Source organism: Sinocyclocheilus grahami, unplaced genomic scaffold (genome assembly GCF_001515645.1).
Source record: "Sinocyclocheilus grahami isolate Dianchi unplaced genomic scaffold, SAMN03320097.WGS_v1.1 scaffold1.1, whole genome shotgun sequence".
Taxonomy (NCBI): domain Eukaryota; kingdom Metazoa; phylum Chordata; class Actinopteri; order Cypriniformes; family Cyprinidae; genus Sinocyclocheilus; species Sinocyclocheilus grahami.
This window is the reverse complement of record NW_015505180.1, coordinates 1,967,466-1,980,224: the sequence shown is the minus strand read 5'-3', so window position 1 is coordinate 1,980,224 and position 12,759 is coordinate 1,967,466. Positions and strand designations below refer to the sequence as shown.

The 12,759-nt window shown below is 38.3% G+C and overlaps 1 protein-coding gene across 3 annotated transcripts in view; it reads right to left on the bottom strand.

The window, feature by feature from the left end:
• LOC107582222 (periphilin-1-like) overlaps nt 1–12,759 on the bottom strand; it is a 40,304-nt gene that overhangs the window by 8,667 nt on the left and 18,878 nt on the right. For 2 of the 3 annotated variants that reach the window (XM_016268012.1, XM_016268159.1), the window contains exons 5-10: nt 12,559–12,626; nt 9,767–9,901; nt 9,490–9,665; nt 8,547–8,582; nt 7,248–7,324; nt 5,154–5,285 (exon numbers count right to left, since the gene is read on the bottom strand). In XM_016268012.1, the coding sequence (XP_016123498.1) occupies nt 5,154–5,285; nt 7,248–7,324; nt 8,547–8,582; nt 9,490–9,665; nt 9,767–9,901; nt 12,559–12,626 (624 nt within the window). The remainder of the gene's footprint in view (nt 1–5,153; nt 5,286–7,247; nt 7,325–8,546; nt 8,583–9,489; nt 9,666–9,766; nt 9,902–12,558; nt 12,627–12,759) is intronic. The other variant, XM_016268080.1, reaches the window with a different exon arrangement.

Below are 12,759 nucleotides of genomic sequence, written 5' to 3'. Positions count from 1 at the left end.
GGTGCTAGTTCAGAGCCAGTGCTATTGCCAGTTGGTTCAACTGGCGGGCCTTCTAAGAACCAGTTTGCCTTTCCACGGGCTAGAGAGCCACCACAGAGCCAGGTCTTACATCACTGAATACGTCTCATCTTTCCCAGTAATGCTAGCACAGCAGTGCCAAACACAACAGGCTTGTTCAAGATGCATGGGCAGCATGCAAACCGATCGGCACACGACACCAAAGCACCGCGAAAGCGATCCAAAAGCATAAAGTGAGTCGTCTACTTTTCAATCACTCCTGCGGCACACCGACCGGTCCTCGCAGCGCCGATGCAGCCCGAACAAGCCTAAACACACCATCAACAATGGCGGACGTTGCATCGCTATCGATGTTCATGGCTATGCGAACCTACATCGTCATCCAAACACGGCAAATTCAACGTGTTCGTGTTTAGCTGCTATTTCAAAAATGTCAGTCAAAAGTTTGTTCATCTTGTTGGTCACGGTATCCCCACCCCCAGTCCCTGTCCCTGACGCAAGCAGTTCTTACTTCTAGACCAGCAATGTTTTGGTGCTACTTACGAACCACTTTGCCTGGTTCGGAGCTGGTGCTTTGGGTGTCGAAAGACAAAGAACCAATTTGAAACTAGGCTCTGGCTACGAACCTGCACTCAAACTGCCTTGGTGGAAAAGGGGTACACGAAAGCATCTTTAAACTTTTTCTGTTCACTGAAGACATGGGGATGGGGAGTGGTTTTGTTTTGTATTTGGGAGAACATTCTGCCTTTCTGATCTGCCATCCAGACGATAGAACAAAACCCAATTCAAATCTCTCAGAGCTCAGTTATGTTTACTGTGGTTGGATAATCAAACACTTCTGGACATCAAAGCAATGCTTCAGACCCAGGGGAGTCTGCATAACCTCTGCAATTACCTTCACTCACACACAGCCCTTAGGACATGTAACTTATAGCTGGAGATCATATAGACAGTGATAAAATCAGACTGTCACGACTTTACGATGGTATGGAGCAACACAATGCACCCAACCAAAACTGAAAGAAACTGATGGTTAAACATCTCAGTAGATTGCGACATGGCCCTGACATTATATAACCATAAACAACATCTGGAAGCACTTCAAATATAACAGGAACTGAAAACTTTGGGCATAATTAAACAAAAAAAAAGACAAATCATAACTTCCGTGATTCCTTCTACCTGCCCTCACAAGTCTGGAAAAGAAATGTGGCCACCCAACTAATTGTGCTGACTAATAATTTTTGCAGTGAGCTCCTCATTAGCTTCTCGCATAAGGGCTCTTTCCCATGGCTGAGTCAAGTTCTAGTAAAATGAGATCACCTGGTTCCAGGAATCACCGAGGCCCCCACACTAAGCCCAGAGTCCTTGTGTGAGAACTGCCTCTAATAGTCATTAAGTCGAATAGGTTCAATGAGAAGACTCTAATAGTCAATTAGAACATTCTAGAATAGAATGGATAAATTATGTAGAAAGAAAGTTCTCAGTAGCCTGAGGCTACAGGTTAAGAGAGACCGCAGTTAAAAAGTCAATCTGTGTGACTGTTTAAATTGCATTAATGCTCAGCCAATGGTTGCTGGAGCTTTGTGCTATTTTTTTTTTTAAGTTGAAAATAATGTTAGTTATAAATTTAGATCAGCACCATATAGTACATAAATAAGAGTTTAAACTAGTAGTAATATGGTAGTGGTAGCGCTGCTTGCCTTTGCACAATTTGCCACCACAATGTTAAATTGTGTGTGGTTTCCAGGACATTATGTGGTTGCTAAGGAGTTTTGAATGGTTTTTGGGTGGCTGTTTACTGGTCCAAGTCAATAGAGTCTGTGTCTAAAGACAAAATCACATTAGCAAAATTCCAGAAAATGTTTGCAGACAAAAAGGTCTATTATTCACAGTCAACATGCACTCTTGTATCTGAAGTCACGGTTTGTTAATGTGGCGAATTTTCGTGAAAAACCTGAATGAGAAACCTGCTTGGGTAAATTCACGAATCACACCGATTCCTATTAAATTAACTGGATTTTAACTGTGAAATTTTAGCAAGCAACAGTAAATGTGACCACACTTTTATATTCTCTGATATTTAGGTACTTAAAAGTCTATTTTTTTGCCCATTTTATTGTCTACCAGGTGTAAAATCATAAGTCAAATATGAGTTACAGATCCTGGCCCTGCAAGAGAAAGTCAGTACACAAGATTCCCATGAATAACTTAGAGTCCATGTGGGCCTTAACTGTATGTGTGGCCTAGAATTACATTCAAATTAGATGAGAAGAGGGGATTATGGTACTGTTATAGCAAAGTCATCCGAGTACAGTAGAAAAGACTCCTAGTTACAGAATAAACCACTACTAAACTCAGTAAGTAGGGCATCAGTATCCAAAGCAGAGGTTAACAAGAAATTCTGAATGACCACTATTTTTAAAGCAAATGTATTCTATTCGCTACTATTTTTCTGCTGCTTTGTAATGATTAAATTAAACATTTTTAAAGTAGTTATTGTGATTCGAATTCATATTGCTATGCTGTCCTTTTATGAGATATTTTATAACCTTGAGCATACAAAGACGCCACTAAGATTAAATAATTCATAATGCCAAGAATGCTGGGAAGCGATTTCTTAGAGCATGCTCTACTTCCATAGACTTCCTGTGAACCCCACCTCTGTTACTTAATCAAACAGGAAAGCTGAACAGGACCTTGAGAGTGTGTGTGTACTTGTTCAGACTTTCAAGTGTCATTTTTGTACTGTGGGAGGCTCATTCCTGATTCCGGGTAAAGATAGCAGAGAATTATTCAGGAAGGGTGGGAGAGACAAGGAGTGAAAAGTGGGAAATCATCTATACACTAATAACTTTCAGAGTGGTTCAGTGAAAGTTCAGTTCTAGTTGTGTAAGACCAAATTTATATCATTATATCAAAGAGTATATCATTTGGACTGTAAAATTTCAATACATTCAGCTGTACAATATAGACTAAAAGTTACAGCAAACATCAGTTAAATGCAATGAACTTATCCAATGAAATCGCTTGTGTATTGAATTCGGTCAACACATTTTCTGTGCATACATTAGCATATACAGTATATACTCCTAAACATATGGACTAAAAATCACAAAGCACTCATTTAAAATCCCAAATAATCACTTTTAAGCATGCATATTCAACTTAATAAAGGCAAAAGGAGGTATACTCTAATGCCTGTGTTCTTGAACAGGAGCACAAAAACACTAAGCATTGCAAAACAACATGTAAGGGTAATGGTCTTTGGGGGCAACTGTGCATTAGTCTATTATTTTATTTGATCTGACATTTTCAGATTAGAAACATCAAATGCGATTAAAGAATGAAGGAATCAAACATTTCTGATGGACCTCAAAAGCTTTGCTTCAGACCCAGATTAAACCTCGCCGTGGACTGCAGAACCATCACAACAAAGATGCCCTACTTACAGTACTTTAGCAGTAAGGAATTCAGTCTCGTTAGAATCACACAGGCTCATCTTCTGTAAAATAAACGTCTTGCTGGTCAAAACAAAACTATCGAGAGCCAACTAGATTCTTTGAGCATGACTTGAGCTGAACTTGTTTAAAGTATATGCTCACTCACTGCCAAGATGAAACATAACTAATAAAGAAAAGACCATAAGAATGCACAGATAAAAACAAAAAAACTAAATGAATAGTTTATCTATAAATTATACTTCTTTCATCATTTAACACACTCTCATTACTATTTATTTGGTGTAACAATTTTGAAGAATTGTACTGGTCGATCTTTTACATTTAATTAGTCCCCATGCGGACATAGGCTTTCAAGCTTCAAAAAGGATGCAAAGGCACCATAAAGAATCAAAAGTGGCCCATGACAACTTGTGCACTATAGGTTTCTGAAACCATATGATAGCGTATGGTAGAATCAAACTGAACTTGAAGTCATTACTGAATTCTCCTCTGTAAATCGTTAAATGTTGTGAACAGATCATTGAGTCAGTGTTGAACTCACAAACCAGATCAGTCCAATTCATGAATGAATCATTCAGATAAGTTTTAGTTTCTGCATGGAAAAGAGCAAATGGCACATTATTCAGGATATCTCCTTTTATTTGTCCCATGAACCCTTTAGATGTATATTGTTTAAAGTGTATATAAAAAATGCTGTATAGTGCATGCCAGATAAATGCTTTATGATAAAAGGTAAAGTGCAGAGTGTAGAGATGGTTAGACCAGATTGAAGGAGAAGCTAAACATCTGGTGAATCAACACACACACACACTTTGTGAAATAACAGGCTTTGGCCTGAAAGGCATCCACAGACTGTCACTGAAATATGTGCATTCAGGGGAAATCAAAACACACTTCGACTTCCACTTCAAAAGAAGCACAGAAAAAACAAAAATCCTGAACAAATTACAGAAATGTAGATATGTCAGTCATTTATGCAGGAAAAGATTCTTAAGTGATTGAGAGCTATTCAAACACTAAAACTGGCTTCCTGTGAATTAAGAGGAAAACTTGGCCATGCATACAAAAAAATCTGATTTGTTTTCAATATGTAAATAACCTAATAAAGCTCAAGGTTGGGTCAAAAGCCGACAGTTAAAGTCATGTAGCGTCAGCAGCTATTGAGCAAAAGGCTGGTGCTCAACAGGAGGGCTGGTGCACCACTCCTGCAGGATCTCATCTCTCATTTAATAGGGCCAGTAAAGAGGAAGAGAGAGCAGGAAATGTATTATGATCGTTCTGAACTCTTACAGAAAGCTGAAACAGTGGGTATTCTACCTTTGTATCTCCTTAGTAAATGCAATGACCAAAAAGGAAGGAAAAAGACAAAATACATACAAGTGGTAGTGCTCAAATGTACTCAAAATACTGTTTTTAAATTATGTTGTTGAACATAATAAAAGATCTAAACTTTCAACGCATTAAAGCAGTAACTCACCTAAAGTGTAATACTTAAACTATTTCTTTAACTCTGCCAGCCCTATTAATAATATACTGCATCCTAAACAGGAGGCATTAAAACAAGTATGTGGCCATTTAAAAAAAAAATTGGCAATACACTTTTCCCAACTATTTGAGACACTCTCAGACCTACTGAAATAAAAGCTCAAGTGTCTGGGGCATTTCTCAAACCTTCTCAATTTCTCGAGCCTTGGCAGTAACAGCTTGAGCTCGTCGTTCTTGAAAGTCATCCATGATGGAGGAAGCTTCATCTACGGTGGGTGGAACTTCATCTGGGGGCCCTTCCACCGTTGTCGTGTCCTCCTGCAGTACATAGAACAGGGCGTTTTTAAAGGCTACATTAATCCAGAAACATGTTGTTCAGAGTAAAACATCCCAACAAAAGCTGGAAATCAACATTCAGGAAAGTCCTGTTCTCTTCAAAACAGAAAGCAGGCAAAGCAGAACCACGTCACTGTATGACAGAATGGAAACAAATCAGGAAAAAAGTCTAACAAGTTGGCTTTGTCTATCTTGATCTACGACTTGGATCTGAAGATACTTTTTGTCTCCGAAAATGAACTGTCCCACACTAATTAACCAAACCAAGCTAATAACAATCATTTGTTGTAAGTGGAGAGGAATATATATTTAAGACAAGATCTCCAAAGGCATTACAAATAAATATAAGCCCACCAAAGCAAAATACATGCACTTATGTTCTTTGTTCTTCAAACAATGAATCCCCATAACATGTGTTTGTGTTGAACTTAAGAGACCGCCTATCAGGGCCAGTTTACACTGGCAAAGCCTTTTCATCTAAGGCACAAGGTTATGGCTTATGCCCCATGAACAGAGCTATGGAAGAAGATCAAAGGCTCAAGGACGGAGACGTCCACTAACCAGAACAACTTTCATCTGTACATGGTTCAGAGTTGAATCAAACAAAAGAAACGCACACAGGTTCTTTAATAAGGCATTTCATGTTGTGTTGGCATGAAACTGAAGCTTGATTCAAGCATTCTTGAATCAAAACACTAATTGAGTAATGGGAAAATACAAGAAACAAAAAAAGAAATATTTTTAAAAGTATTCCGTATATGTATTCCAATATGTTTGGGTGCAACCTTCCACTTCTGTTTCTTCAAAATGTGTTTTTCCTTGCCTATCACTCAAAATGGGTCACCATCAAATACAAAAATGTGTTAAATATCTATGTTTATATAATAAATATTTACATAGTCATTATGACATCATATTTATTATAAATTGTAATCTTTTATTATATAATATAATTTACATATAAATATAACATTAGTATACAAATAATAATTTATAATTAATATTATATTTTATTTATTATAAAAAACTTAATATTTATTATTACTTATTAATAAAAAAAAATTCTGGTGTTGATAAATATTAATAGTACCTACTTAAAATTATGAAAATATCTAAAAAACCTGAACAATTTCTTTACAATTTGGGTGACAGAGCTCACATATTATAGTTGTGACACTTAACATGCGCACAGAATTACCTATTATTAAATTATTTAAAAAAAAACAAAGTATAAACTAAACTTAAAAATAAATTACTTTTTTTCCCCTTAAGCTTCTTAAGTAAAGCAGTTTTGTCCCATGTCTCGGGAATCACTGAAATAACTTGTTTGCATTACAAATAAAATAATAAAACCGCATATTCACAGAGATTCCTTTTTTTTTTTGAGAAAAACAAAAATCAGCAAAAATATTTTGTATGTTTACCATGATTGTTCTCAGATTCAGTTCACCTAAATGCAAAAAGGGAAAAAGAGAGTACACGAGAGAAACAGTTAAACAAAATTATTTTAGGCGCTCAGTGCACTCTACAGCATGTTCAGAGTGCTCTGAGCCGCCGATAAGATCTCGTGATAAAGCCGAAAGTTGAGCTAATGGATTTCTCCCTCTTTTTTTAGCCTTACTGCGGACTGGGTGGCCCAATGATGTCCATGACTCCCCTTCAGCTACCCGCCGTGTTTTGTGTCAGAACTACGCTTACAGTCTGAATAAACACAACACGGGCCGCTTGGCTTTCATACGCCAAACTGTACTCTTTAAAAGCCATCGTATGAGAGAGAGGAAAGCGCAAGCAAACATCTTTTCAAATCTCCAGTCACTGATTTGTGTTTTTTCACCATCAGCTGAAATTGCTGGCATGCCACACTTATTATTATTTTAGTGGATGAAAGAGAGTGTTCTGGTAAGCACATCTGTTTGGGAGCTGTGTGTGCGTTGTGCGACTCACCTTAGTGGCTGATACGGAGCTATGGGGCGAACCATCTCGTGATGCACTCACGGAGGGGCCGGGGGGCCTTTCCCTGTCTGCAGAAGATGAAAGACCAGGATCAGAACATAAACAAAGCATCTGTTGTAGGACGCAAGGCAACAATGCAGCTATAGTTTGGACGGAATATGGCCTTGCTTGACTCATTTGGTGCCGTAAACGTTTTCACATGCTGGAACGGATCCTGCTCGCTTTCAGAACATCCAGCTGGCATGCAGAACCAGGTGGTTCCCTCGCTGCCGATCAGGGCTCTTCCCTGCAGGCAAACCACAGCCAGGTGCCTGCAGTGTCACCCTGTGACCCTCTCTGTGTGAGCTGTAGGCTCAAAACCTACGGATTCCTTTGGCGAGAGATGAAGGATTGCTCGCTAAATTGATTTGGAGTGGAGAGAAGTCTATAACCAGAAGTTATGTTTAGATTTACACAGATTTAAGATTCAAATCTAAATCTCCTTGCGATGTATGCATGCACATCAAACATCTGGCAAAGAAAAGTATAAAGGGAACGGATGAAAGCTAGAGAAAAAGGAAAGGTTTAGCAATCAGACACACGCCTGTGGACTTTTTACGATCCCTGGCCAAAGGAAGTGAGAGGAAAGCAGACAAACAAAATGAGGCTCTACGATGGTGGGATTAGCAACGATTTCTCTCAAGTTACTGTGACTGCGGGCTGACCTTTAACTTATATCACAAAATCTCCTTGTGTGTGAGCCATACACTTTCTTTATCAGGATTTAAGAGAGGAGTATGATTTTCAAGGAGTTTTGGTTTCCAAAATATTCATATAAATTGGAACGGAAATTCCTATGTACACTACCACTAATAAGTTTGGGCAGTTTTTATTTTTTAATTTTTTAAGAAATTAATACCTTTATCTAGCAAGGATGCATTAAATTAATCAAATTCATCAAAGTAAAGACATTTTTGAAAGTAGCCATGAAATTATTGGAAAAATTTAGTCAACCAATCATTATTGCAAAATAAACCATATCAAGATGATACAAGACCACAGTGATTGTGCTTATTTATATCCAGTGATACGTCCACCTGTACGTTATCCAGTAAAAAAGATACACATTTATATTATTTAATTTTTCTCCATGAGTTCCATTCAGCTTTGTTAAATTTTTAATAAAAATCTATATTGTTTTAGACTAAATGACCATTTTCCAAAATTTAATTAATGCGGGCTTTCTGATGCATAATAAATATGACTGCCCGGATCATCTATATGCCCCCAGAATGACAGTGTTTTACTCACCCGGTCCCCTTCCTGGCCCGAACGGCTCCTCATATCCTGAAACACAGGAAAACATTTTTGTATAACATCACCAAAAAAATAAGAGAAAAACTGTACAAAAGCTGCAATTTTTAGTGAGCAATAATTCAGGTGTTTTTGATGCATTTCTTTCATCAGTATTAGAGGTTAGATCATATGATCTCATGCAAGCCTGCTCCATCTTCAGAGCAGCATAATCGAGAGACGCTCACTTAGAGTATATCTTCCCAAAAACGTGCATCCAATATTGGCTGCTCGAAGCATCGCTCTGGAGCTTATTACTGAGAATCTCATTATAGTAACAGAGCACAGTGAAACAAACACATATGGGAGTCTTTATTAGGACAGGCTTTGAGTTACATCATCTGTGATCGGAGGTCTGCGGTGGACGCTTGTGTACAGTCATATCCAAGCCTGTCTATTTTCAAACACGACGACTCAAATCAAACCTGTCTAGGAAGCATTTAGGACGTTTATCTAGTTTATGTGAGAAATAAAGCAACCAGGGAAAGTCTTTCCACTCTGCAGCTGGGCATATTAAAATGTGCTTGTGTGCAAATTAGTCAAGAAAGCCCTTAAATCAATCAACAGGCTTCTACATGTTTCAAATAGTCCATGTCAGGTCAAAGACTACACTTCAAGCTGTGCACTGACCCTTTGTACCATCTGTGTGTTGGAGATCCCACAAATGAGATTTCTCCGAGTAAAATGCAGAGGTCTATACCTGCGAACACCATTGACATTTACCAATTTCATATGAGCAGCACATGAGCTGTTGAGCTCATAAACTACAAATTAAAGCTGAAACTCCAACATGCATTATTATACATATGTGTACAATAAGTATATACACTTCCGTTCTAACCAAATATGAACCAAAATCAAAGAAATACTATGAAGTGATTGAACAAGCATTTTGACATACTTTTCCCCTGCTGGGGCGGGAAAGGATGCACTTTGCCCCTCTCTGGTGAGTAGCTGCGGCTGCTTATGCTGGACCCCGACCGACTGTGAGGGGAAGGGGGGACGTCCCGCCGAGTTGGAGAGCGTTCACGTACTGGAGGGAAGGGCGCCTTTCTTCTCAAGTTGTCTCGCTCTTCACTGTGAAAGAGATGAGCAGAGATACACAAAGTTTTCTTGAGTATCTGTTCCCTAGTAGAATAACACGGGGTATATTACTTTTAACGTGTCTGAATACAAACCCCTTGTCCAGGTTCATTATGGCCTGTATGAGGGTGTCGTCTCCTGCATCAGGGGCTACTGTAGGCAGAGACCTGGCTGGAGGATAAGCACCCTGGACTCGAGCATTCGGGGGAGGACCTGCCCGATTGCTCGGTCTGAGACAGGAAAAGGAAAATAAGACAAATATTTGCATTCACATTATGGATAAGAAATATTAAGCATTCTTTTTTTTCCCTCTCATTAAACATTTTTTAAACATACTAAATCAATACAAAAAATTAAAGATAGCAAAAAAAAGTAAAAATTTAATTCAGCTTTGCAATCCCAGGAATAAATTACAATTTGAGTTATTTTAAACTGTAATAATATTTCACAATATTACTTACTAAATATTTTTTCAAATATATACTAGACCAAAACAGATAAAATGGAAGGCAAAATAAGCAAAATTACCAAAAAGCAAAATTATGGTAAAAATTGGTAAAAATCTAAGTATGTGTGGTTTAAATAGTTGTCCACTGTCCTCTTACAGGTTAAGAAGGGGGTTAACAGGGGGACAATCCGTTAATCTTAGACACTTGTTTATGAACCATGCCCTGTAGGGTCAGACGCTGAGTGTATTGAGATGAAGGGTCAAGGGAGAGGAGACGAGGTATTTCTACCAGCCTCAGGACTGTCATTTCAAATTATCATCTTTTCATATGCATCATATATATATTTTCTTAACACATATCACGACTGACTTTCTTCTGTGGAAGACAAAAGATTATATTTTGAAGGATGTTTTAATTGTTTTCGTCCATATTATGAAAGCCAGTGGGGTTCAAAACGACACTGGACCCTCCTTAAAAAAATAAATAAATAAACAAAAATTTAAAAATGTTCTGCATTTTCATTTTTGGGTGAACTACTGGGTGTTGGAAGACTTTTACGGGTCAATAAATATTCAGAAAAGCAGGGTCAGTTTTGATTTAGTAATGCCCTTAAAGCCTTTTAATTGTCCTTAAAGACTTTTTAAAGATGTAAAACCTGTTGGTTATGCAGGACACCCCCAGACCTGATGACACAGAGGAGATTCTCTTAAACTAGTTTCCAAACTGAGCTCTGCTTCATTTAAGACTTTACCTATTTGTGTAAGAACCAAGCCAGAGGCTTCACATCCTGCTTGTAAAAAGCAACTCAATATAAACTGCACAAAGAGGAGGGCAAAATGAGGCTTGTAAAAAGTTGCAGCGCTGCACCACAGCTCTACAGAGTCCGCTCGCAACCAAGACATTCATTAACACACATCTGTTCTAGCGGCAGTAAAACACCCTTCAGTTTACTCTGCTCCCCCTCGACTCGGTTTCCCTACCAGGGCCCTCCGGTCGCGCAGGCCGATTACGTGCCACTTATATGGCCTGCCGCACAGGCGAGAGGGAGGACGAAATAGAATCACAGGCACCTGGTCCGAGTGACCCTGGCCTGAACCCCAGCCAGGTTCCCCTCTCACAAACACGACAATGAGTCCGCATACAGCGACCTCGCAAAACTTTAATGACCCTCACATCTGTTTGAAGTGCAGGTGACCCTGTCTGCCCTGGACTAACAGAGCAAATTACCACATGTCTGTCTTTACTGCCAATATGAAGTCAGGATATTTTCCCAAGCCAAAAAAAGGTTAACCTCTCTCTCCCAATCACAAGCCACCCCGACAGATTAAAGCACTGAAAAGGTCAAAACAGGTACCTGAAAGCATGCCTGACATGCACGATTATTCAAATTAGCAGGAAAATGCTTTATAAGACCATATAAAAGTCATTCTTTAAAACTGAATCTTGGGAATGTCTGATTTTAAAAAGAGAGGCTTAGACCAGCATGATTCACTGTCTAATAACAAAAGCGCCACCATGTGGTAAGACTGGGCCAAAAACTACTTTTTTTTTTGTACAAAAAAAAAAACTAAACCTTTCTTTGCAATTGTGAAATTTAAAAGCAATTTAAAAATTTAAAATTATTTCTGTTTTTTTTAATCCTATTCAAATGTATTCTGTTTCAACTTTACAAATAATACCGCTTGCTTGTACAGACTCTTTGTGTGACAATTTTACCCATTCCATTAAGAAAACAATGATGTCACCATTTAAAGGTTTTGTAATGCTTCTTAGTCGGGGTGTACCAACACAAAGTTAATTTGGCTGCACTCCATCCTGCTGTTAACTGTTGCAATTAATTACCGGAGAGGCAGATTATAAGATACAGAAAACCACTGGGAAGCACACTGATCATCCAGTTGGCAGAGTGACTGTCTGTGGGTATTTCCATGGGAGCTGAACCACAAAAACCAAACAGAGAATGTAGGACAACTCAGAGTTTGATTTATGCTCTTTCTTAAGAAACTTCACTTTGTTTCTTGGCTTCCTTTCTTCACTTACACAAGGCATTATAGCTGCAGGGAACGCAGCTTGTTTTCAGAAAGAACAGTTCTGCCATCTGCTGGGGAAATGACACGTGCTTCAATGGAAATATCCACCCTTGACCCCATTTACACATTGTATTAAGATCCTGAAATGGTCAGCACTAAATAAGAGTGTAAAGGGGATCCAAAATGTTTTGTAAGGCCACTCAAACCATGTTTGGAGGTTATTTGAAATGCATGCAACCACTTTGCATTTGTAACTTTTGCTAAATCTAATCTGAATACATGAATACAAGAGTGAGTATTTCCATTATTTCCAAAGAGTAGAAAGAGAAAAGATGGCTCAATTTATTTAGAATATGCCCATCCAAAATGTATGAATACATCTTTTCCTTTGTGGCATTTTGAGGTTACCTGATGTCAATTTGACGTCCACCACGGGGCTCCTCTCTCTGCCCTCTGTAGTATGGGAAGTCTTTCTGCTAAAATGCAAAACAAAATGATATGATGATGAAGTGAGATATCTAATTGCAATTGTTGAGTGCTTTACATATCTGATTTTTTTTCTTCTTTTTATTTAAACCTAACTGAAAACATGCCAAGGAATGTACATAT